The 25,845-nt window shown below is 39.6% G+C and overlaps 1 protein-coding gene across 10 annotated transcripts in view; it reads right to left on the bottom strand.

Moving 5' to 3' along the window:
- Positions 1-1,351: 1,351 nt before the first annotated feature.
- Positions 1,352-25,845, bottom strand: part of SYTL4 (synaptotagmin like 4) — a 215,233-nt gene continuing 190,739 nt past the window's right edge. For 8 of the 10 annotated variants that reach the window (XM_053891412.1, XM_053891414.1, XM_053891413.1 and 5 more), the window contains 16 exons: positions 24,142-24,321; positions 23,675-23,890; positions 23,431-23,540; positions 23,097-23,199; positions 16,251-16,352; positions 15,699-15,774; positions 15,166-15,256; positions 14,951-15,054; positions 14,361-14,459; positions 12,896-13,074; positions 12,496-12,598; positions 11,820-11,981; positions 8,169-8,277; positions 6,260-6,359; positions 5,158-5,366; positions 1,352-3,009 (listed from right to left, as the gene is read on the bottom strand). In XM_053891412.1, coding sequence (XP_053747387.1) covers positions 2,861-3,009; positions 5,158-5,366; positions 6,260-6,359; positions 8,169-8,277; positions 11,820-11,981; positions 12,496-12,598; positions 12,896-13,074; positions 14,361-14,459; positions 14,951-15,054; positions 15,166-15,256; positions 15,699-15,774; positions 16,251-16,352; positions 23,097-23,199; positions 23,431-23,540; positions 23,675-23,890; positions 24,142-24,251 — 2,022 coding nt within the window. In that variant the 5' untranslated portion in view covers positions 24,252-24,321 and the 3' untranslated portion in view covers positions 1,352-2,860. The remainder of the gene's footprint in view (positions 3,010-5,157; positions 5,367-6,259; positions 6,360-8,168; positions 8,278-11,819; positions 11,982-12,495; positions 12,599-12,895; positions 13,075-14,360; positions 14,460-14,950; positions 15,055-15,165; positions 15,257-15,698; positions 15,775-16,250; positions 16,353-23,096; positions 23,200-23,430; positions 23,541-23,674; positions 23,891-24,141; positions 24,322-25,845) is intronic. The other 2 variants (XM_053891416.1, XM_053891417.1) reach the window with 2 other exon arrangements.

Here is a 25,845-nt window from a genome sequence, read left to right as displayed (position 1 = left end):
GGTGCTTGGAGAAGTTAAGGAATAATATATAATGTGCCTAGCATAAAGCTTTGTACAAAAAAGGCATTCAGTATATATTAATGCCTTTTTGCACAAGAGGTCAAAAGTCACTTGGGCTCTACCTAGAAACCCAGGTTTTTTAACCCGGGGCCTTATTCCTGAGATGGGTTTGCTTAGTATGCGTGTGTGCATGTGTATGTGTGTGTGTGTGTGTGTGTGTTAAATTTTATTTTTTTAATTCATATCCAAATTAGCATATAGTGCAACAATAATTTCAGGAGATTTTTTAATGCCCCTTACCCATTTAGCCCCTCCCCCTCCCACTACCCCTCCAGTAACCCTCTATTTGCTCTCCATATTTAAGAGTCTCTTATTTTTGTCCCCCTCCCTGTTTTTATATTATTTTTGCTTCCATTCCCTTGTGTTCATCTGTTCTGTGTCTTAAAGTCCTCATATGAGTGAAGTCATATATTTGTCTGACTAACTTTGCTTAGCATAATACCCTCTAGTTCCATCCATGTAGTTGTAAATAGCAAGATTTCTTTTTTTTTTTTTTTTTTTTGATTGCGGAGTAATACTCCATTGTGTGTGTCCATTCATCCATCGATGGACATTTGGGCTCTTTCCATACTTTGGCTATTGTTGATAGTGCTGCTATAAACATGGGGGTGCATGTGTCCCTTCAAAACAGCACACCTATATCCCTTGGATAAATACCTAGTAGTGCAATGCTGGGTCATAGGGTAGTTCTATTTGTAGTTTTTTGAGGAACCTCCATACTATTTTCCAGAGTGGTGGCACCAGCTTGCATTGCCACCAACAATGCAAAAGAGATCCTCTTTCTCTGCATCCTCGCCAACGTCTGTTGTTGCCTGAGTTGTTAATGCTGCTTAGCATATGTGTTAATCATTTCTCAAGACTAAATGATGATAGTAGGAGCAAAGGGTAAAAAAGGTCCCACCTCCTAGAAATACTGAAGGATCCAGAAAGAAACACAGCAAACAACATCTTCCTTCCCCTGTGCACATCTCTGTCCTTCCTCGTGGTACGGGGCTACAGAGCTAAAGGAAAAGTTCCCTTGGTACTTGAGAGAGAAAGAAAGGTGATGCGACTTTTAAGAAGAATTCTCAGTTCTCTCCATAGATACCAAACACAAAGGTCAATGGATCAGAGCTTGGCAGAGGTATCAGGTAGCAATGTAGGGAAAGGGAAATTTTCTTTCAATATGCACAGAATGGTTAAGGAAGGGCATTTGTCACTTTGGTTCTTCTCCTTCAATCCACTGAGCAGCAACAACAGTAAGTGACGACATCAGAAAGAAAAGCATCTACAGAACTAACAAATGTAAACATTTGACAGGTGAAAAAGCTTTATTGAAGCACACATACATTTCAGGGGGTAGAGAACAAAGGAGCAAGTTACAGCCCAGGATCCCAAATGATGCTTTCTGTTACAATATTAATCCACACCCACACCAAATCTTTTAAAAACACTCCTCTATTCAGTTCACATGTACAATAGAAACCACTGCAGCCACCCCTAGTCCAGTGGCCTTATAGGAGAGTCAGCTAGCAGACTCTACCAAAAGGGATTTCTTCTCCAGTATAGACTCCTTTTACAAACAACTCTGTGTAGATACTGTTGCAAGAATAACAAGGTCAGTTTGGTACAGTGAGTTTCAGAAAATGAACCTTAGATCACCAGACCCTTCTTAGAAAGGTCTCAGCACACCACACCCATGTTACATCTAGGTCAAGTACAGGAAACAACAGAAAAAATAGAAAGTGAAACCACTTCACGAAGGAAGTCAGAATAACTGGGAGATTCTCTGAACATATTCTCTTGGAGCCCTAACCGTGCCCAGTCTGGAGAAACACTGGGCCAGTTTAGATGGTACTTGGCTATTCTGGCTGGTGTAATGGTATGTCCATCATATTCTATGTGGTACCACACTGCAGACACAAATGCTAAGAAAGATGTGGTATATGAGAGTGACGATATCTTGTCTTTTATTAGAGAAATGAGGAGCTGTCCAACAACAGCTGTATCTGTATAAAATGCAAAGATCCAGCATGGGCTGGGAGACATTTCACTGTCAGTCATTCTGGTCCTATGAGACCACTGAGAAGCCATTGTGCACATGTCCATGATTCAGTCAAAAGGTCACTATCTAATTAAAGTGTTTTTCTAAAGAAGCTCCATTGTAAGGGTCCCCTAAAGGTCTAGGGAAGGTGTATAGAGCTTGAAGAAACAGGAATTTTATTAGCATTTCAAAGAAAACAATTAGACCAAAGTAATATGGAAATTGCTTAAAAACAATAAGAGTTAAAAACCAAGTTCCAGAAATATGTCAAGGTAAAAATAGAGTTCAAAACATAAATTGGAAAGGAAAGGGCAGACCTACTCACCTCTCTCCCATCTTCTCCTGTCTTTAGTAACCCAACCCTGCTTCCCAGAGCCCTGGCCTCAGACCTATACAAATGCCAAAGGTAGCCAGGGCTTCCTGGGGAAGTAGGAAAAGAATTGCAACACAGGAGATAAAAACTTGTTTTAAAGGATTTTTAAGCTAATTAAACATCATAAAGATAAAAGAATGGACTCTGGAAATATACTAGATTATGCACAAATGAAAACATTTTAAACAGACCCTTATTCTTGAGCCTGCTTTAAAAAGAGGAACAAACCTTCATCACTCTAACATAATGAGATTTGTAGAAATATATGTTTATTACACACACATACATAACACACATGCACACACACACACATACATACACTAAATATAAATCTTTGCTCTTGGTTTTTTCGCTTCCTCTGACTTGCCCTGGACAGGGCGAGACCTGCATAGAAGGACAGGGGCTCATAAGCCCAGCTTCTGCTTGGCCATCGAGGAACGGAGCTGCAAAATCCCTTCCGCCCAAGACCCTGGGTACTGTCGCATCTTCTGCCACAGGCTCACTTCTTCCCCAGTCGAGTCCATCCAGTCTACCACTTCCCCATTACTGATCCCTGAGGAGAAACACCAGAAGAAGCTGAACAGGGAACCCACTCCACAGCCTACCAGAAAAGAAGGGTTATACAGCAAGGGTAGCCATCCTGTAAAAGACAGTGTGCTACGAAGATAGGTTGCTGGGACAACAGTCTGTAAACTGCTCCCTGTTGACCCTGAAAATCTATTTCTGTGCTCTTGAGACTCTATCAGGAGACTTCAAGTTGATGAAATGGGACTCCAAACAGCACATGGTAGCTTCAGACCTCTTATTCTGGGGCCATTACAGAGCTCTAAGTGTCTGACACCTCATGCCAGAGCTACTTCCCTGCTGTTATTGCCAACTTAACTGAAAAATTAAAAAAAAAAAAAAAAAAAAAAAAAAGGAAGCAGCAGCAGCTGAACACCTTTTTCTCTAGCTGTAGATTCAGGGACTAGAGTTCAGATTGTATGTGGCCTCATTCCTATTCTTTTGTACACTCATTCTTTCAGCAAACATGTATTGAGTGCCTACTATATACCAGGTACTCTTCTGGGCTCTGGAGATACAGTGGTGAACAAAAAAAGTTCTGCCTTGCAGGCAGCTTATATTTGGACAGGGAAAGCAGGAAATATACAAGCAAGTCAAGATACTTCAGATAATGAGATATATGTCATGAAGTAAATAAACAGGGTGATCTGTAGTGCCTAGATCAGAGCCTTGTTTAGATGGAGTGGTCTGAGGGTCTGTCCAAGGAGACATTTGGGTTAAGCTCTGAAAGATGGGAAGAAGCCTGACTGAGGTTAACTATAATTGCAAAGATTGTGAAATTGTAATAAGCTTGGTATATTTGGAGAGCAGAAAGAATCATTGTGCTTGGAGCATGGCTGAGCAAGCAAGAGAGTTATATAGGATGGATTATAAAGGAACAAAGGGTCCAGAATCTATAGGGGCCTGTCAGAATGGCAAGAACTTTGGACTGCCTTCTAAAGTACAGTAGTAAGCCACTGAAGGGTTTTAAACAGGAGACTGATATGACCCGGCTTACATTTGTAAAAACATCATTCTAGACACTTTGTGTTAAATGCTTTGTATGACTTACTAATATACAAGTAGTATTAAAAGCTGCAGGCATGCAGAGACTATAGAGAGGGGAAAGAGGATTCAAGACTAAGTCTTGAAAAGCACCAATATTTAGAGTGGGTAGAGAATGGGAAACCCACAAAGAAAAGTGTAGTATCAGTAGAAGCTAAGTATTTTAAGAAAAGGGAGTGATTAGGGTGCCTGGGTGGCTCAGTCAGCTAAGTGTCCAATTTTGACTTACGTCATGATCTCACAGTTCATGGGTTTGAGCCCCATGTCAGGCTCTGTCCTGACAGCTCAGAGCCTGAAGCCTGCTTTGGATTCTGTGTCTCCCTCTCTTCTACCCCTCCCCTGCTCACACTCTGTCTCTCTCTCCTTCAAAAATAAACATTAAAAAAAATTAAAAAAAAAAAAGAAAATGGGAGTGATCGGCTATGCTAAATAGCATGAATATTCTTGTAAGATGAAAACAAAATTTTGTCATGAGCAATTGCTCAGTGAAGTGGTCAGACAGAAGCCAGATCACAGTGGATTGAGCACTAAAAGAGATGTGAGGAAGTAGAGACAATTTAAGAAATTAGAAGGGGGATGTGGGGTCAATAAAAGATTTACTTCTGTTTCTTAATATTGGAAATACCAGAGCTTATCTGTGTTCACTTCCAGGAGGGAGGCAGAGAGAGTGCAAGTGATCAGACAGGAGAGAGAAGAGATTCCAGAAGTGAGGTTAGGAAGGTGAGGGTGTGATCCAGAACACTTGGAAAGAGCTTGGCCTTTGCTAGAAAGGACCCTTCTTTCATTATAACACAATGGAAGATGGAAATTATAAGTACAGATACAGGTAGGTTTTTAGACTTTTTTGGTGGTAGGATGATGGCATTCTTGGCCATCAGGGTCACATTTATCTGTACAGGTAACAGTGCATGAGCTCAGCCTTCCCCTAGGTCTGCACATAGTAGGCACTCAGTAAATATTGCCCAAAGGTTAACTGAAAGGAAAGAAGACAACTCTTGTTATAGAGGAGCTTTGAAGGAAGGGGGCTGGGTATAGTAGGAGTGAAATATATAAGAGGCCTTTAAAATAGTCAGGGTGGGGGAGAGGCTCTCACCAGTGCCAACACTCAGCCTGACCCCTCCCAGGAAGTCATTGCTGGCCATGGGCTCCCGGTCCCACACAGTCAGTTCCAGGCACATGTGTTGTAGATCTTCCAGCCTCACGCCATTGTAGACAAATGTATGGTTGTAGTGGGGATTCAGAGTCTTCTTCATCACAGGAGTTTTACGCTTACTGGCCTTGTTCCTCATGGGAAGGAGGTATCTGGCAGAGGATGGGGAGTAATCAACAACCTACTCAAACCTGGCAAGTAACTTTCTATCTAAATTCCCCTTTCCCTAGCTAGCCCAGGCAGGTAAGTCAACATTCAGATCCGAGTACACACACTCCCTCCTTTGAATATGCTGAAGCAGAGTTCTCACTACCTCCACTAGATCATTCACCTGATTCAATTCCTTTAACCTGGAGAGAAAATTAACATAATGTTATAGTAAACTGTTATCTACACTCTACCAGACATGGGTGTTAGATATTGGATCCCATTTCTTTATTTCTTTTTTATTTATTTTTTACATTCTTTAATTTAAATTCAAGTTAGTTAACATACAGTGTAATATTGGCTTCAGGAGTAGAACCCAGTGATTCATCGCTTACATATAACACTCAGTGCTCATGATTCCATTTCTATTGGACGAGGTTCTCTTTAAATAAAATCAATAGTAATAACTATAGGCCTAGCCAAACATGATTTTCAAGAGACCTTAAAAGTCACTGGGGTGATGTATAATTTGGGGAAAGCTGGCATTGTTGAAATATTGTGGAGAACAAAGTCCTGAGTTCCTAAATCTTAACAGTCAGGGGACACAGATTTTTATTCAGGATTAATTAAAAGCATAAGTGTATAAGAGAGGGAAAGTCCAGCCTATCTACCACCCTCCTCTTTGGAAATCCACACTATGTCACAGTCCAAACTGAGCTTAGACCAGTACAAAGGTGGCTGTGGAGGCTTTGCTGTTACCTATTTTCAGGAGCAAAGTTGGTTGCTGGAGGTGGTAGGATATACAAGGATAATGTCCACAGAGAAAGGTTAAATTGGGTTCATCTCTTAGCTCTCTTGTCCTAGAACTGGTTAGTTTGATGCTGGTCCAGGGACTCACCCCTTGACAAAGCTGTCTGAAGTCCCTCCTGATTTGGCAGCCGTCAGGTTCTTGGCTTCTTTGATCCACACCTGGAGCTCTCCCCCTTCCCCACCTTTACCTGTAAGGGATGTCAGCCATAGCAAGTGAGCCCCTACACCTTCAGATTTGTCTTGATCTTTATCTACATAGCACCTTCCATCCCTTGCCCCTAAAGGCAGCAAGCTTCGTGACAACTGGACCACATCTGACTTGGAGTCTTAGGACCTAACACAGTGCCTGACAGCAACCAACAGGTGCTCAATTAATAAGGACAACAGCAACAAATACTTTTAGAAAACTGGCTATGTGCCAGATCCTACATTAAGCATTTAATTCTCAAAGCAACCATATAAGATATGTACTATTATTCCTATTTTATAGATGAGAAAATGGGAGTTTAGAGAAATAAAGTTGCCTGAAATTTGTTGAAGAGTTTTTAAAAAGGGAACTCTTCTACCTGTGTTCTTGATCCCATGCCCTCTTCATAGGACTCATCAGATGTCATCAATTTCAATCCCCACTTCCCATTTTTAATGTCTTTCTCTACCAGTCCTATCCCCTCAGTCTAAATATACACTAATCTCACCTCTTCTTCTTCTTCTTCTTCTTCTTCTTCTTCTTTTAAAAATCCTTTTAAAAGAAAATCTCCCTTTACCCTTATTGCCTTCTCAAACTATCCTCCATGTTTCTCCTTTCTTTCACCAACAAGTATCCTGAAAGAAAGAGCCCATGTTCACTACTTCTACTTCTTTGCTTCATTCACTCAGGCTAGTTTCTGGTGAAATCTGGCTTCTGCTTCCACTTATCCACTGAATACTCAACCTAATGCCAATGCACCATGTCTTCTCAATCCTCTTTGGCCTGATATCCCAATACTATTGACGACTCCACTCTTTTCTTCTTCAATATCTTTCCTAATAACCCTCTACCCTCACTGGCTTTTCTTCCTCTCTTCATCCTTTAAAATGTTGTCCTTGCTTCTCTTCTCTAGTCATTCTGCACTCCCTTTTTGAGGATCTCTTTTATTCCCCAAGTCCTATAGATTAGACCTTGCTACAGGTATCTTTCTAAGAACTCTGGCTTCTCATTGCACAAATGGATCGAATTCAACTCCTTACCATTATGTTCAAAGCCTGTTTCAGTTAGGCACCAGCCTCATCAACAATTCCAGCCCCACTCCTGTAACTCCAGTGCCACTGAAATAAGGAGTTCACTACCTCACCACTTACATACAGCCCTTTACCATGCCTTTTTAAAGGCATTTACCATGCCTTTTTAAAACCTTTGCTCATGCTATCTCTTCTGGAACTGCCCTTCTACCCCATCCACTTCCTTTTCTTCCTGGTAAAATCTTAAGTCCAGTTTCATCCTTATTTCCTCTTTGAAGCTCTCCCACATATAACCAAAGAGAATTCAGGACTCCCATTATCGGTGGTCTTTTCCTGTCTGTCTTTCTTGCTAAACTAAGCTCTTCAGGGGAAGACAAATATGTCTTATTCATCTACATATCCACAGTCACTAGCACAATGCCTGGTGTGTTGATTCACTCTTCCTCAACCTTGACCTTCCTGTCCCTCATACTTCACTACCTCTGGCAACCACCTGTTCTCACCCCTGAAGTTTCTGTTCTATTCTGCCCTCTTAATAGCTTGCCACAGCTGGACCAAGTTCAAGTCAGTTTAATAGCCTAAAAAAAAAAGTGCTAACCCTAAAATATTCCCTTCTTGCTGAAAAGTCTTACTCAGTAAAGGAATCTTCCCCAGCAGATGATCCAGGGAGCCTCTCAATCTGGTCTCTCCAACAGTGCTAGCCACCACCGCGCTATCTCACAGACACCCCATAGAAAACACTAAGGGCTAAATCCACCACACACACACCCCAAACTCACTCTTTTTCCGGTCACCTCCAACAGGGAGTTTGGAGGCGGGGATGTATTTCAATGAAACCACCAACTCGCCTTTGTGCGATGGCAAGCCAGTCGGGGACTCAGCACTGATCTGAAACACAGGGAAACCCGACAGGTCAAGCTGGGCTTCTCAGGAGTTGTTGAGACCTCTCGCTGAGGAGATTCTAAAATTAGCCCTAAGAACAGCTTCATAATGTAAGAGAATCCACCTTGTGAATACAATCCAGGGTCCCAAGGCCATGGCAGCCACAGGTTTCCAAGGCAGTTCCTTTAGAAGGAGCTGCAGAAGAAGCAACAAAGTCTTCCGCAATTCCCACTATTTTGCTAATTTGGGGATACAGTTACTAGATTCCAAATACCCTCAAAGGTCTTCCAGCAAAGTTGCCACGCAAACTCACAGGGACTGACACCGTGGTGAAGAGTCTTGCTATCAACATCATTAGTAAGAGCCAAAAAGTGGGAACAACCCAAATGGCAATTGATATAGGAAAGGTTAAATGAGTGATTTTAATGCCATGTATGGCATATAGATTATGGCATGCAATCATCAAAAAGAATGCAGGGAATCCATACATGCTGACTCAGAAAGATAGCCAAGGTGTACTGTTAAGTCAGCAAAGTGAAATGCATAAAAAGTTTCCCACTTTTATTAAAATATATCCATGTCTGTACATGTGAATATGTATGTATATAAATAATGATTATTATCACTTGTATAATAGTTACTATGTGCCAGGCACTGTTAGAAGTACTTTAAGTATATCATTTTGTGTAATCCTCAAGACAGTCCCTATGAGATAGGTACTATTATCCCCATTTACAGGTTATGGAACACAGAGGTTAAGTAACTTGCCAAGGTCATACAGTTAGCAATTGGCAGAGGCAGGATTCAAATTCAGACAGATTGGCTCCAGAGTCTATGCTTTTAATCACTATACTACACTGCATAGAAAAACCCAGAAGGATACATACAAACTTAACACTTGTTTATTCTACAGAGAGGAGTGGACTGGGGAAAGGAGAGAGGGCTTTCACTTTTTATTGTGTGTATATCTTCAGTGTCTTTTTAAAGAAAATGGTATGTATCACTCATATGATTTTCAAAGACAAAGAATAATTTTTTCTAAAGAGAGCTTGCAAAGATTTGAGGGCTAGGTGGAGGGAGCTCCACTGCAAGGATTTAAATATGTCACAATTTACAATTTTATATTTATTTATATTACTTTTGATTAATGGCTGTCTCTACCACTAGAACCTCAATGCCAGGAGGACAGGAATCACCCTATTTTTGCTCAGCCTAGTATGCCTGGCACTTAGCAAAGTATCTGGCACACAGGAGATGCTCCAGAAATATTTACTGAATGAATGTAAGAGTGAATGAATGAATGAATGAATGACTGGAATGAGCAGCAAGTGGCCTGTTATCTTTGGCTGCTGGTAGCAGAATTGCTTCCCTCTATTGGCTCTCTCGGCATGGTTCTTTTCTTTTTGCTTTGGTATCTAGAATGTGAGCTGGTGCAGACTAGATGTACCCTGTCACCTGCCTGTGTTTGCTGGGGGTCCACTAACCTAAGGTCCTCAGCATGGAGTATACCAATGCCAGGAAAGCATAATCCCCACTGGTTTGGAAAAATGTACCACATACACAGAATGCACAGTTTAGTGTATGGGAGAGATACAAAAGAATAGGGAAGTGGATGCCAGGAAGAGAAAACTGAATGGGAGCAAATGGATTGCTAGGAGACACACACACATGCACGCACGCACGTAAAGATAGATCAGAGACAATAAATGTAAAATGTTTTAAGTTAAAATAGTTATGTAATACTGGAGTAGTCTTTTTTGATGTTTATAAATGTCTACAGAATTTATTAACTCCTAGATTGTGAACTTCAGTAGACTCTTAAAAACTAGAATTCAGCCTTAGCTAGAAATTGGTGTATTTTTTCAGTGGCATATTTTAAGAGCAAATGCCTCCATTTTAATGCAGTTTTTTTCTTTTTATGTAAGACACTTTTATTGGCAGTGCTTCATAGTGGTTTATGGTGATGTTTCCAATATAATTATATCAACTGTAGGCCCCTGAGAGAATGACTTGTGTGCCAAATGCTTAAGAAATTCTAAATTTCTAATAATGTGCTATAGTTTAGTCATAATTGTTTTCCTGTTTTTATTAGTATTTAAACGGGCAGATTTAACATTGTTAATATTTTCCATGGAGGGCAGTAGCTATCAAAATATTGCATGTATTTTTCCTTTGACTCAGCAATTCCACCACCAGAAATTTCTTCTATAGTTACATTCACATAAGAAGGCCAAGACATATTACAGCATAGTTTTAACAGCAGAGAAAGCAAACAATTTATTATACAGGCACATGAAAGAATACTAGACAGCAATGAAAATGAGATAGATATGAAAGTGATGGCATAGAAAGAGGCCCATGATAAATAATCAATTGTTAAATGAAAACACTCAAGACATGTAAATGATGAGGTTCATATAAGCCTATTTGCATAAAAAGGAAAAAATATAAATCCTTACGTTTATATCCATGCTGCTTAATACCAAATCTCTATGAAGATATCCAAGTAGTTGATAACAGTGTTTATTTCTAGGTAATGAAATGCACTTTTCTTTTTATACACTTCTATGTTGTTTTCATTTTTAACCATGTGCACAGAAATCCTTTTATTCTTAATTTCTTAAGCAACATATGTAGACATGGTAAAAAGCTCAAACGTCATGGAAGGGCATACAGAGAAAACTAAACTGCTCTCTCATCTCAGTCTCTCTTCCCAGAGGCAGCCACTACTACTAGCTTCTTGTCTATCTTTCCAAAGATAGTCTCTGTAACACATACTACTTTTAGCATTTAAAATGGTGGTGTAAAAAAAATTTACCAAGGAACTTTTCCATTGAACAGTTCATATTATCAAGAAATCCTAACTCTGTTTTAGCAATCTTATCTTAACCAGAATGACAGTAACTTACTGAATGTCCATTATATGCCAGGCACTGTTATCTCCATTTTGTAGATGAGTAAACTAAGACTCACAGAAGTTAAGTGATTTACCTAAGTTATTTTATAAGAGAGGTAACTTACCCAGCTGGCAAATAACAGAACCAGGATTCAAATCCAGGTTTGCACTCAGATCCCAGGCACTACAATGCATACTGCTATATTCTCGCCTGAGATGCCATCTCCAAAGTAAAATTGTCCCTGGCTTGTGTGACAAAGAGCACAATAATTAGATCTCCATGAATTCCTTTACTTCCCACTGCTTTAGTAAAAAGATTAGCTTGGAAAAGGAGTATAGATTAGGATACACCCAAAAGGTTAGCTTGGAGAAAAGATGCAAGTTAGTATGTTAGAATATGCCCAAACTCTGGAACGTTATGAGGCAAAGCTTGGCACACACATGAAAGACTTTTCAAAGGAAAACTATGGCTTCATCCTTTGCCTGGTCTACAATTGCATCTGAAATTACTGTCAAACTCAGAAGCTCCAGCAGGGTGCACTAGAACTCTACAGAATATTACATTCAAAGACGCTACCAATATGTACCAGCAGAGATCACTGTAGACAATGCTACCTCAGAGCCAACTGTGTAAGTTGTGAAAGCAGACTACCTTCCCATGTAAAGGCAAGCAATGATCCAGTTTCTTATCAAGTTTCCAGAAATCCATCTGGACCTCTGCCTCTCCAAGGAAAGTGTTTCTGCCAAAACGACCATGATGCCAAACTGAGAATTGCAAAGTCCTCTGAGCCAGGAGAGATTCTGGGATCTCATACTGCGAAAAAAAGGAGAAGCCCAGGATGATTAGTTTGTGGTAATTCCTCAGAAAAGATTATTCAAAAATCTGAGCAACCATACCCAAAGTCCATAATCCTGAATACCAAATTACTTTAATCCCTAAGAATTCTGAGTTTCCTTCATGAAAGCCTCCACTTACCCCATTTCACAAATACCTACCCTATTCTATGGAAGGACCTGGAAAATTAATTTTTCCTTGACTGGATGAAAGAACAATGGAACATTCAAAAAGGATTGCCACAGAAACTCCTGATCCAAAATAACTTTTTAAAATATTTGTGGTCACATGAACCTCTGATTTCACAACAATCCAAGAAAGCCAGATCACCTTTGTTCTCTGGGAAGTTAGTATATGAACAGATGCCCATGGTGCATCTTCAGAAACAGACATGGCCACTGAAAGCCATGTCAACCAGCTGTGTAGCAGAGGAATTGCCACAGTTTAGCCCATAAGACAGGGCAAGTTCTACTCCCAGGGTCTAGATACTTACTCTGAGGGTCTCATCATATAGCGGATTGATGGTGTCCCGCTTGATGCTGGTTTTTCTTTTTCCTTGGCGGGACTTGTCAGGCAGAAGATAAGTCTTTACATATCTAGAGACCAAGGAGAGAACGGAGTCATTTGTTGTCTTTTCTGAAGCCCGTTCTTCACTTCTCTGCTTTCCATATACATATGCCATGATGAAATGAAAATGTCACATCAAGTCCTCTTAGACATGTCCTTCTTGTATTTCCCCAGTCCTGGTCCATCTCCCATATCTCTCCTAATCACTGTCAGTCACACCTCCCTGTCTGCCCAGGAAGTGATAACTTCAGTTCAAGAATGCCCACATAGATCCCAGGGTCTGAGCTCTCATCTCAGAGCATCGGTCAGGTTCCAGAAGCACTCACGGGTTAGAGCGCTTCTTGGCTTCATCAGCATAGGCCAGCTGGTGGCACTCCTTCACATGGATGACCAGAGTCTGTGTTTGCTGCTCATACTTGAGGGAAAAGGCGATCTTGCCGGTCACAAGGATGTTTCCAAAATCGCCAGCTTCACTATAGATACTCATCATGCTGCCAATTGTACTCTGAAGATAAAGCACCCACAAACATCTGGTAAAGGCATACTCCCCCTCCCACATTTGCTCACATCTTCCTTCAAAATAAAGCCACAGTCACGGAACAAAACAAAAGCTTCAGAAGCCCCTGCTATAAGCCAGTACTGCCAACAGGCTTGTACTCAGAGCATGAGACAGCCTAGTAGCACACTCATAATTATTGAGGTTAATAATCAGTTCTTGGCTCATCTATGTTCTGTCTCTCTTCTTCCCTGTTTTTTATAAATTTTATTTTTAGTTTTCACTTGTCCCAGAAGGTAGACAAGGAGTACAGGTAGGAGGAAACTATGGTCTTAATATGTTATATACACTAAAATGTTGGCTAGAGGGGGTCAGTTGCTCATTAAAACAAAGTGTCTCAATTATCTTTGGGTTTCTTTTACCCACCATATCCCTATCAAGACCTATAGAAAAAGTGATTCTGTAAGAATGGTGGGGGGCAGGAATCCCACCAGAGGTGAAAATACCTCTCAGGTAGTAGTCATCTCTGTAAGCCTGCCATTCTATTCCTGTGTGTAAGTAGAAAAAAACCCTAATCACTCTGGTTCCTGACTCTGTGTCCCCTAAACACTAATCTTTGTACTTCTGACAGAACTAGGCCCTAATTCTTAACTGTCCCTTTAACTTTATGATTTTGATTTGTATTGCTACTCCTTAATCATACCCTGATGCCAATTAACCCTGCCAGGGTCCCCTCATGACAATGTTCTTTTTCTTTTAAATGTTGATTTATTTATTTTGAGAGAGAGGAAGAGAGAGAATTCCAAGCAGGCTCTGAGCTGTCAGCGCAGAGCCCAACACGGGGCTCAATCTCACAAAGCATGAAAGCATGACTTGAGCCAAAATCAAGAGTTGGATGCTTAACCAACTGAGCCACCCAGGCACCCTAACAATGCTTTTGAGTGTGAGATTTGGAGTGGGCTCTGATGAAGAAATATTATCTTGCTCACTTCATGGCCTGTTACCTTTTTAGAGGAGAAGTTATGGTTTACTGTTCACAAAGCTGTGATAAAGAATGTCTCTAGTCCTAATTACCAAATTACCTAACTACTTCCAGGGCAGAGGCTGAGGGAAATCACCTAGCTGTGCACTAAGCAACTATTATCTAAACTGAGGATATGAATAAACAAATGTATCTCACTTACCTGGAAAGAGTGACTAAGATGATTCCCAGGTCCTGACTCTGCTCTAGAGAGATACTTCCTTCATTCCTGGTACCCAAACATGTCTATAGCCACAGAACCAATAGAACTTACCATGGACGAACCACTTTGCATGCTGCTTCTGGCTAGCTTCTGGCGATGCAGCTTCACCAGATGGTCAATGTCTTCTTCTTCCTCTTCCTCTTCCTCTTCCTGGAACAATAAATATAGATTCAGGGTTAATAAAATGAGAAAAAGTTCAAAGACTAATGAACTTCCTTTGGTGGGAGCCATAATTATTGCTAAACTCTGAGGTGTCATGTACACAGGCATGCACATATCCTTATTTTGTGTCTCCCATTTCAGGTTTCCAAACTATATTCCAACCATCTTTCTCAAATTTAAAGACAATAAGAATATCTCTTTCTCATTTGTCTGCCCAACCCAACCACCCCTTTACATTTGAATCAAAATAAGTATTTATTTGAACCCCAACTATATATCAAGCAATGTATTTGAAGATGAAAGAGACAATGAAGACAGTATTTTTCTTTAAGCAATTCAGCAACAAGATTTACTTTACAATAAAGATTCATGTTGCCCTTTCCTAAAGAATTAGGTCTATTAAGAGTATCAAGTACTAAGTTCAACTCTAGATTTATAAAATTTCATAGAGTGGACAAGTGAAATACAAAGGTACTTACCATATCTACAATGAGGCCTGGGACAGATTTGCTTCTGTCTCCCAAGGAACCACTTTCATGTCCCACATCTTCCGGGTGAAGATCAATAACAGATTTAGTGTATTCTGAGTGGAAGAGCAAAAACCCAAATCAAAAGAAACGTACTCTTCTCCGTACCAAGAACCCATCCAGGGTATTGAGAACTTCAATCTCTAAGGCCATGAAGGGACACCTACCTGAAGGCCTGAGGATTTTTCTGGTGTTCTTCTTAAATATCATTTCACCCTCATCAATTGATACTGCATTTTGACCCCCAGGCTGAGTTTCCTAGGAAGGAATGAGGGCCAGGAAATAGAAAAGGACTGCTGGGTAGGTGGAGGATGAATAAGGAAAAAATTGACTTAAGAATAAGGCTCAGACTCTGTTTCATATTCTGTGTCTCCTCCTCTCTCTGCCCCTCCCATGCTCATGCTCTGTCCCGGTCTCTCAATAATAAATAAATGTTAAAAAATTTTATAAAAAAAATAAGGCTCAGACTTTTGCTAAATTATGCAAAGTTAAAGGAAAGATTAATTTAATCTTAGGAATTTAATCCTAGGAAGTAGTACAAAACCTATTTTCTCACATGTTTCAACCAAACCTTAAATGCTCCCAAGTGAATCTGAACTAAAATTCATTTAACTGAATTCTTGATGTAAACTATTCCTGAGAAGGGAAAGAAAGAGAGAAGAGAGAGAGAGACCCCAACCGACCAATACCTAAAGCTTACCTTTTCTACTTGAGATGTGGGTGCAGATATCTTCTTCCATTCTGGAAAGAGTCCAGATTTATCCAGAGAGTCTCTCCTGGAGGTAGATATAGAAGTTATAATAAAATCACGTCCTCACCTTCCCCGTCTATGGAAGCTCTATGGAAGGAGATCCACTGGCTTGGGGTGATTGTAGTAACCAAATCCAGAAGGTAAACTTCACATCTGATTTACCTTGAAGGAATGCAAACAATCAGATAAGCAACTTTGCACAAACATAAGCACTCAATCCCCCCCTCCTAAGGGACAGCAGGGACAGTTGCTACTGGTCCAGGAAGACTCCTCCAAGATGCAGTAGCCTGTGGAAGTTAGCATGCTCCAGAAGGCTGTGCTCAAAGCCAACAGTAAATGTACTACTGACAAACGTGTGGCAAGGTCAGAGAAAATACTTCATTTGACTTGCTGAGGACAGAAGTCAGGAACACTGAAGGCACAGGACCCATGTATCCTGAGCTGGACAACAAAATGGAGACTTCAGTTGAGCAGAAGTGCAGAGACTCGTAGGGGTTTCACCTTGACATGCTATCCGAGTCGGCAGTGTAGCTATCCAGACTCTCATTCTCAGTCTCCAGTGCACTCTTTCCACTTTTCAGCTTGGGGACTTCAAATGGCACGCTAGAATAAAAACCAAGAGCCAATGTGTAAAGAAAGTGGGCTCTCCTGCTGGGAGTCAAGCTTCCTTCCAACCCATTCACAGTGGTAGCCTAAGCGATCTTCCTAAGATAAATATCTGAGTATATACTTTTAAAACTTTTTGGCAATTCCTCGTTGCTGTTGGAATTGAGTTAAAACTCCTCAGCAGGGTAAGAAAATCCTTATGATTTTGACCCCTGCTCACCTCTCCAGACTCATCTTTCACCCTCAACCTCTCCTTATACTTTACATTTCCAGAAGGATTAAGCTCTTTTGGTTCCTTGAACATGCCAAAGTTCTCCCTTTTACTCTTGTCTCTTCCTGGGATGTTCTTTGTACGATGAGCACTTTTCTTCACCTGGCTAAATCAACTCCTTCTTCAGGTCTCTCCTTGTATGTCAATTCCTCTAGGTCTCTCTGACTATGCCCCCACTCCAAGTCTAGATTAGTAACCTTCTTATATGCTCCTAAAGCACCCTGATTTCTTGGTAGCAGTCATCACATATGTAATTATTTATGTCTTTCAAATTATTTAATTTATTCAATAATTTAAGCAAATGATTTATTTAATGTCTTTCTCCTCCATTAGACTAAGTTCTGTGAGATCAGTGACTACAAATCTTATTCACTACTGTGTTCCCAATTCCTAGAAGAGAAATTACCCTACAGGGGGGCACTCATATATTGGTTGACCGAATGTTCTCAGTGGGGCTTAATGTATACACATAAATAACCAGTATGTTTCAAAGACAGTATTCAGAAGACCAGAATTCTTTCTCGGCTTAATGAATGGGCATTCAAAACAGCAGTTCTCATCTCTAAAGGGAAGAACACAATTCCTGGGACTCAAGGAATTTGTGAGAGCAGTTAAGAAAAGGGGAAAAATCATTCTTCCTCAAGAATCTCAACTAATTTCACTTGACTCCCAGGACATGACTCTCTCCTGGTCCTCTGACCTTGCTGGGGTCTCTTTCTGAGGCTCCTTTGCTGGTCCTTCATCTCCTAAACCTCTAATCTTTGGATTATGTCCAGGCTTATTCCTTAGACTGCTTCTCTTCGATATCTAGAATTATCCCTAAATGATCTCATCTAGTCTCATGGCTTTAAATATCCTCTATAAACTAATAATTCCTAAATTTATCTCTCACTCAAATGCCAGGCTGGTATTTCCAATAGCCTACTTCACATCTCTGTTTGGATATCTCAAAGACAACAAGTACAAGATTAAGGCCCTAATCCTCCCCCAAATCTGCTATCCCCTCAATTTCATCAACTGACAACTTCCTCCTTTCATTCTCTGGTCAAGGATCTTAATTTTCCTTTACTCTCCTTACTCTCTCACAATACAAATACAATCTGTTAGCAGATACTCTTAGCTCTCTCTTCTTTTTTTAATGTTTATTTATTTATTTTGAGAGAAAGAGAGAATGAGCAGGGAAGAGGCAGAGAGAGAGGGAGACAGAGAATCCCACACAGGCTCTGTACTGCTAGTGTGGAGCTTGACGCAGGGCTCAAACTCATGAAACATGAGATCATGACCTGAGCCAAAATTAAGAGTCGAATGCTTAACTGACAGAGCCACCCAGGCACTCCTTGGCTCTATCTTCAATTGTATGTAGAATCTGACCAGTTCTCATCCCCCATTACCACTACTTTTGGTCCAAACCACCACCATCTAGCTACTGGATGATCACAATAGCTTCCTGACTGAACTCCCTATTTCTACCCTTGTCCCTATACAATCTATCCTCAATACAGCAGTCAAAATGAGCTTTTAACATATAAGTCCAAATATAGAATTACCATATGACCCAGCAATTCCACTTCTAGGTATATACCAAAGAGAACTGAAAACATATGTCCACACAAAAACTTGTACATGAATGTTCATAGCAGCATTATTCATAATAGCCAACAGGTTGAAACAGTGTAAATGTCCACCAATGGGTGAAAGTATAAACAAAATGTAGTATATTCATACAATGAAACTTTACTGTCAATAAAAAGAAAGAAACTTCTGATACATGCTACAACATGAGTGAACTTTGAAAATATTATGCTAAGTGAAATAAGCAAGACACATTTTGCATGACTCCATTTATATGAAAGACCCAGAATAGGCAAATCTGGTGTCTCTAGAAAGCAGACTAGAGACTGGAGAAAATGGGGAGCCACTGCTTAATGTATGTTATGTGAATTTTACCTCAGTTTAAACAAAGAGAAAAAGATCACGTCATTCAGAGTCCTCCTCCTCATGCGGACTGAAAGAGTCCTTACAGGTGCCAACAAAGTCTTACATGATCTGCTTCTAATCCCTTCTCTGTCCTCGTCTCCTACTGTTCTCCCCTTGCCCATTCAGTTCCAGATTACCTAAATGTGCCAAATATAAACTCACCTTCGGGTCCTTATATCTTCTGCTTTCTCTGCCCACAGTGCACTCCCCCCATGTACTCCCAGGGATTGCTTCCTCCCTCATTTGCTTCATGTCTTTGCTCAGATGTCACCTTGTTATTAAGACTTTTCCCTGGTTACCCTAAGTGAAACAGCATATATACACACGTTTTCTTGGCACTCCCTATCCCTTTAACCTACTTCATTTTCTTCATAGCACTTGTCAACATCTGATATGATATATTTATTTGATTATTGTCTGTGTCCATCTACCCCCAAATCTAAGCTCCACAAGCAAGGGACTTTATTGTATTTACCAATGTATCCCACTGCCTAAAACGGTGCCTGGCAAATAGTAGGCATTCATAGATATTTGTTTAAAAAATGAGTGAACTATTAAATGAACAAAGAACAAAGTAACCAGAATCTATAATGTTTTAGGCAGTAAATAATAAACTTTCCAGGTTATCACATGATATTTGCAATAAGTTCATGAAAACAGCAGGGTTTGAAATCCTAGGGTGTGCATGAAACAGTAGTCATTTCTTGAGAGATGTATTAGCTTTATAGTCTAAGGCACAGCAGGGAAGTTGATTTCATTTTTACTTTAGAATCATTCTTTTTCCCCCTTTGTTCCAAAGAATAAAGAACCCAAAGAGGAACCATTCCTCTAGAGAGGTAGTTGAACAATAACTCATGGAGTGTGTTTTCTGCTTGTATTTTTCCTAAAGATTAATATGTACTAACTCACAGATGATACAAATAACCCTGGGGAAAAAAGGCAATTATTGACATCTGTGCAGTAAAAAGTAGACTAAGAGATGGGAGTCCTGGGCTCTAACTATCTGTATAATCTCAGGTAAATCACTTATCTTGCTTTCTTTTCTGTAAAAATAAGAGGGCTGAATTTGATTACCTCTGCGGCTCCATAATTTTATGGCAAAGATCATTTATGGCCACTTAATCTGCTTCCATGCTTATGGTAAATAAGTCTTCTGGGTCCAATGAGACAAGAGGTCATAGACATCCAGAAGCAGCAGGTTTCAGAAATTACATTCTGACCGATGATGTCAGATGTGTTCATCAGATTCAGGAAATAAAAGCCATTCTTATCCTTATCCACAAAGGAAGAAGGGGGCCTCATCACCTAGAACAGATGAGTCACCCACCCAAAGCTGTGTGGAAACACCATACAGATAGCAAAAAGAATGAGCCAGACCCTTAGTGCTGACATGGAAAGATGTCGATGTTATATTTTTCTGTGATTGTTCCATTTACACCTTGAGTTATAACTGACATAAATAAACTGTACATGTTTAAGTGTGCAATTTGATGAGTTTTAACATATACAGACACTTGTGAAACCATTACCACAATTAAGTTAGTGAACACATCTATCACTCTTAAAAGCTTCCTCTTGTTCCTTCATAATCCATTCCTCACTCCCTACCTGACCCCAGACAGAAAGCGCTGATCTGCTTTCTGCCATTAAAATTTGTATTGCATTTTCTAGAATTTTATATAAGTAGAATCATACAGTATAGCTTCTATTTTTTGTTTGTTGTTTTTTGTCTCTTTGTTGTTTGTATCAATAGTTTATTCCTTTCCATTGCTGAGTAGTATTCCACTGTAAAAATAAGCCACAATTTATCCCTTTACCTTATTGGTAGAGTTGTTTCCAGCATTTGGCTATTACAAATAAAGCTGCTATGAATATTCATGTACAAGTCTTTGCATGGAAATACGCTTTCACTTCTCTGGAGTAAATACTGAGGAATAGGATGGCTGAATGACAAGGCAGTGCACATTTAAGTAAACTACTACTAAACTGTTTTTCAAAGTGGCTGTACTGTTCCACATTCCCACCAGCAGTGTATGAAAATTCCAGTTGTTTTACATTCTCACCAACAATTGGTATGGTCTGTTTTTTAATTTTAGCTATTCTAGTGGGTATACAGTAGTATCCTATTATGATTTTAATTTGCATTTCTCTAATAATTAAAGATGTTGAGCATCATTTGACATCTATATAGTGTCTTTGGAAAAATGTCTGTTCAAATACTTTGCCAATTTTCTACTGGATTATCTATATTATGGAGTTTTCAAAGTTCTTTCTCTTTCATTTATTATCATTTACTAACATGTATGTAGTATGATCCTTTTTAAAAAAGAAATGGGGGCGCCTGGGTGGCTCAGTCAGTTAAGCGTCCGACTTCGGCTCAGGTCACGATCTCGCGGTCCGTGAGTTCGAGCCCCGCATCAGGCTCTGGGCTGATGGCTCAGAGCCTGGAGCCTGCTTCCAATTCTGTGTCTCCCTCTCTCTCTGACCCTCCCCCGTTCATGCTCTGTCTCTCTCTGTCTCAAAAATAAATAAACTTTAAAAAAAAATTTAAAAAAGAAATGAAAATGTAAGAATCCAATCCATATTTATACATTTAGACAGTTATGATAGTCCATACAACAAAACTAGTAATGACTATTAATGATAATAGCTGGGGGCAGAAGCAGTGAGGCTACAGGGGACTACATTTTACATATTTTATTTACTCATTTTACATATTATATTGCTTTTCAACAATCATATAAAATATGATTAAGTTATTTCTCTTTGGCTGAGGGAAATCTAGGGGGAAAACACAAATAAAAGCCAAAACAATTCACCAGCAGCAGCCAAATAAGGAGTAAAGGGTCAAGTCATAAGTTCAAAAAGTCATGGCTAAGAAAACAGAAGAAAGATTTAGTTCAGGGGTGCCTGGGTGGCTCAGTTCGTTAAGCATCTGACTTTGGCTCAGGTCACGATCTCACGGTTTGTGGGTTCAAGCCCCGCATCAGGCTCTGTGGTGATAGCTCAGAGCCTGGAGCCTGCTTCTGATTCTGTATCTTTCTCTCTCTCTGCCCCTCCCCCACTTGCTCGTGTGGGCTCCTGTGGGCACGTGTGCGCTCTCTCTCTCAAAAATAAATAAACATTAAAAAAATTAAAAACAAGCAGATGGTTTATGGTTGCACAGCAGGATGTAAATGTTATAAGTGCTAACAAAGTAAAAGTAATTTGAGTAATAAAAAAAGGAAGTAGGGGAAAGCATTGGTAGGAAGTGTAAGAAAGCTAATTTCCTCCTCTTTCATAGCAGACAGTCCACTGATATTATTGAAACAGGTAGATTTTTTAAATGACTAAATGACTGGCCAAGCACTCCACTGCTAGGTATCTACCTAAGAAAAATGTAAATGTATGTTCATACAAAAAATCATAGTGAAAGTTCACAGCCGCATTACTCATAATAGCCAAAAAGTGAAAACAACCCAAATGCCCATCTACAGATGAATGGATAAATATGGCATATACATATAATAGAATACTGTTTGGCAATGAAAAGAAATGAAGTCCTGCTACACGCTATAACATAGATGAAGCCTGAAAACATTATGTTAAGTGAGAGAAGACAAAGGACCACATAGTCTTTGATTCCATTGAAATGAAATGTCCACAATAGGCAAATATAGAGATAGAAAGGAGATCAGTGATTGCTGAGGGATGGGGAAGGAAAAGGAAGTTGGGGAAGTGACAACTAAAGAGTACAGGGTTTCTTATTAAGGTGATGAAAAGTTCTAAAATCAATTGAGGTGATGGTTTCACAATTCTGTGAACATATTAGAAACCACTGCATTATACACTATAAATGGGTGAATTGTATGGTTATGTGAATTGTATTTCAATAAGGCTGTTGCCAAAAAGATACTAGGAAAAAAATGATTGCTCAATGGTTTTTATATTTTTTTCTTAAACTTAGTGGGATGTTAATGACTAATATCTTTTATGGTAAAGAAACACTTGAAGATTAGCAATTCTTCAATTTTATTTCAGTGTTTTATTCTGTTAAATTCAAGTAAAATTAAATAGCATGCTTTTAATGTAAATATTATGATCCAATATAATGCAGATTTTTCAGTCTATCTACCCACCCATCCTTCTATCTATATATATGCACAAAAGGTATTGGAAATAATTTTTACATGTGAATACTGTGGTAGTAGGAATTTGGGCGATTTGTTGCTTTCTTTATTATTTCCTATACTAGTTAAATTTTTAATAATAAGTATGTGTCATTTTTATTCATCTTTAAATTGTTCTTAAAAGAACAGAGTAAATATGAGAAAATGTTAATGTTTACATGTGGGTAGTGGGATTAGGATTTTTTTTCCCTCCTTATTTATTCTTTTCTGTACTTTCCAAATTTTCCTGTAATAAGCAACTATTATTTTCTAAATAGAAGAAAGTTAAAAATGATAGAATTAAAAGGATGTATAGCATTTCTGAAAGTGATTGCTAGTTCTTACCTGGGCTCCTTCTGTTGCTCCTGAATGATCTTTCTTCCTGGCCAGATGTCATCCATCTGTGACTGATGAAGAAGGGACTGTCCCACTGTCTCTCTTTTATTCACTTCGAGACAAACAAAAGCATGGCAGGGTGGTGGTGATGAGAGGGGAAGGGGAATACATTACACTTGCAGACAGGATGGCAATATTATCTTTATATTACACCCCCGCCCCCAGAGCCCATGAAGTGAAACTACCACCAGTAAGAACATAATAGGATTCCACACCAGAGGATCTATCACTGAAGTTAAGCACCTCAAAAAAAAAAAAAAAAAAATTCCAGGAAGATCAGTACCTGAGGGTTTACGGTGCAGGGACATCCTAATTATCTCACTGCCTGTGTGGTAAGCAAAGCGATTCACTTTCTGGTCATAAAACCAGTCACCAGTTGCCTTCTTCAGCTCTCTGGGAAGGCATAGAAGAAAATGACAGATGAATTTAAAAAAAAATGGCCCTCATCATTCAGCTAACAAAGGCCAAGGAGGGAAATTCTCACCACAGCAGGGGCCTCATTTCCTCTCTCCATAGGTGATACTCACATTTCCTTGGCGCACACCTTGCACCTCCAGGTACCATTGCTTTCCTGGATTCTACAGTCCCGACACACCAGATGATTACAGCCCCGACAAGTGTTGGTCTTGGGAGTGAAACGGCCAAGGCTTTCCTGGCACCGAGCACAGGTCCGATCACTATAGTGCTGGCTTCCCCTCTTGGCCCCTTTCCTTTTTATCTCCAGTAACTCATTCTTCAGTCGCCTGCCAAGACCCCAAACAGAAGCACAAGCACATTTGCCATCTGCACAGGTTGGATGGAGAGATGTTGAGGGGCAGAGACAGTAAGACTATTTGGTTCTGTGAAAGCAACAACTTCTGAGCCCCACCTGACCCGGTGAGGAATTGTAAACCTCACACATGTTCCTCTGAAAGTCACATGGGAGGTGTAAGGAGAGGTTCAGACAAAACTGGTCAAAGGTCTGGGAACTCATGCTTTTTTCTGGAACTCTTACCTAATCCTTTTCTCATCTGCTTTCCGGAGCTCCTCATCTCGTTGTAGAACACTGAGGATCAAATCCCTCTCCACCTCAGACAAAAAAGAAAGGTCAAGTATCTCTGACATGATTTATTCTATTTTTTCTTCTACTCTTCTTTCTTCAAAGCAATCAGACCAGCAGAGTTACCAGAGTTGCCTGAAATAAGATAAGAACTAATTTCACACAGATAATTTACTCCAGAGTAGACCACAGCCCTAGGGCCTTTTAATAGGCTACTTTCCCCTCAAGTCAGGATAAAAACACAACGTTGAAGTGTAGCTGACCTATTTACTATTCCTACTTCCACCTGAATCCTGCCCTGAAAATGAAGAGGCTTTGATTTTTGAAGAAAAAGGGTTGAGTCTTTCAGCATAAGCCACTTAGTCTGGAATAAGCACAGAACACCTGAGTCAAACTCCCCCTCTACCAAGTGGATCCTCAATCATCCAATTTTCAATACTTTAAATGTTCTCACATCCCAAGTGTATTAATCCAAATAATCAGACAGATGGTCTCTGTAGTAGAGGAGAAAACCACATGGGGACTCCTGCCAGTTGAAGCCATTTCTCCTTTCCTGACCAGCTTCCATGTTCTCAGGACTCAGCTTCATGCTACACTACAAAACTTCCATAAGCTATTCTATCTCCCAAAGTTCTTATTGCTGTCACTACCTCAAGAATGTCTTCGCACATTTGTTAAGCACCCACTCTGACAGGCATTGTGCAAAGTGCTAGGTATATAGAGATGAGTTAGACACAATTCCTGTCCTTAAGAAGTCCACAGACTAGTAGGGGAGACAGATACACATAAAAACAGCACAATGTACTAAGTGCTATGAGAGGGATAATAAATTCAATGCTATGGGAAACTAAAGAAGAAAATAACTAATTCTATCTTGCATAGAGAGAGAAGAGAAAGATTTGTATACATGGTAGGTTTTACAGAGAGGTGTATTTTTCATTATAAAACAGTAAATTTTTGTTGGTGGGGGGAAATGGTAGCAAAGATGGGGGGGCTAAATTTTATAACTCTCACTCTTAAAAATTAAGAATTTTTAAATTTATTACACAGACAATAGCAATCCATCAAACATCTTTATTGTTGCTTTGTTTTTGATGTTGAGAAATCACGTGATCAAATTCATCTTGCAGAGATCACTCTAGCTATAGTATGAAAGACTGATTCAAAGGACAAATTGAAGTTCAATTTGGAAGTACATAACACATTGTAAAATATGTACATTCCTTAGCCAAGCAATATCACTTCTAAGAATGTACCTGATGGAAATACCCATATAGATGTGCATACAAGGGTATATACACAAGAATGTTACTGCAATATTTGTAAGAGCAAAACAAAATAGTTCTTTAAACAAAATAATACTTCCATATAACCACATATTATGCAACCATTTAAAAAATGTGGTAGATCTGTATGAAGATGCATCTTGGAGTGGAAAAAAAGGTAGTTGACTGAATGACACCTTTGATAAAGTATTTATCCATACATTTGTATATGTAGAGAAAAAAGGTCTGGAACAAAAACCATGATCATTGGTTTTTCTTGGGGACTACAATTGGGAGGGGCAACATTTAATTTTTGCTTTGTATGGTTATGATTTTTTTACATAAAAGTGTCTTACTTTTAAATACCAAAAAAGAAAATTCAAAAGAGACAGGA

This window comes from Panthera pardus, unplaced genomic scaffold (genome assembly GCF_024362965.1).
Source record: "Panthera pardus isolate Hobbes unplaced genomic scaffold, ASM2436296v1 HiC_scaffold_27, whole genome shotgun sequence".
Lineage (NCBI taxonomy): Eukaryota > Metazoa > Chordata > Mammalia > Carnivora > Felidae > Panthera > Panthera pardus.
This window is presented reverse-complemented; position numbering and strand designations above follow the sequence as displayed.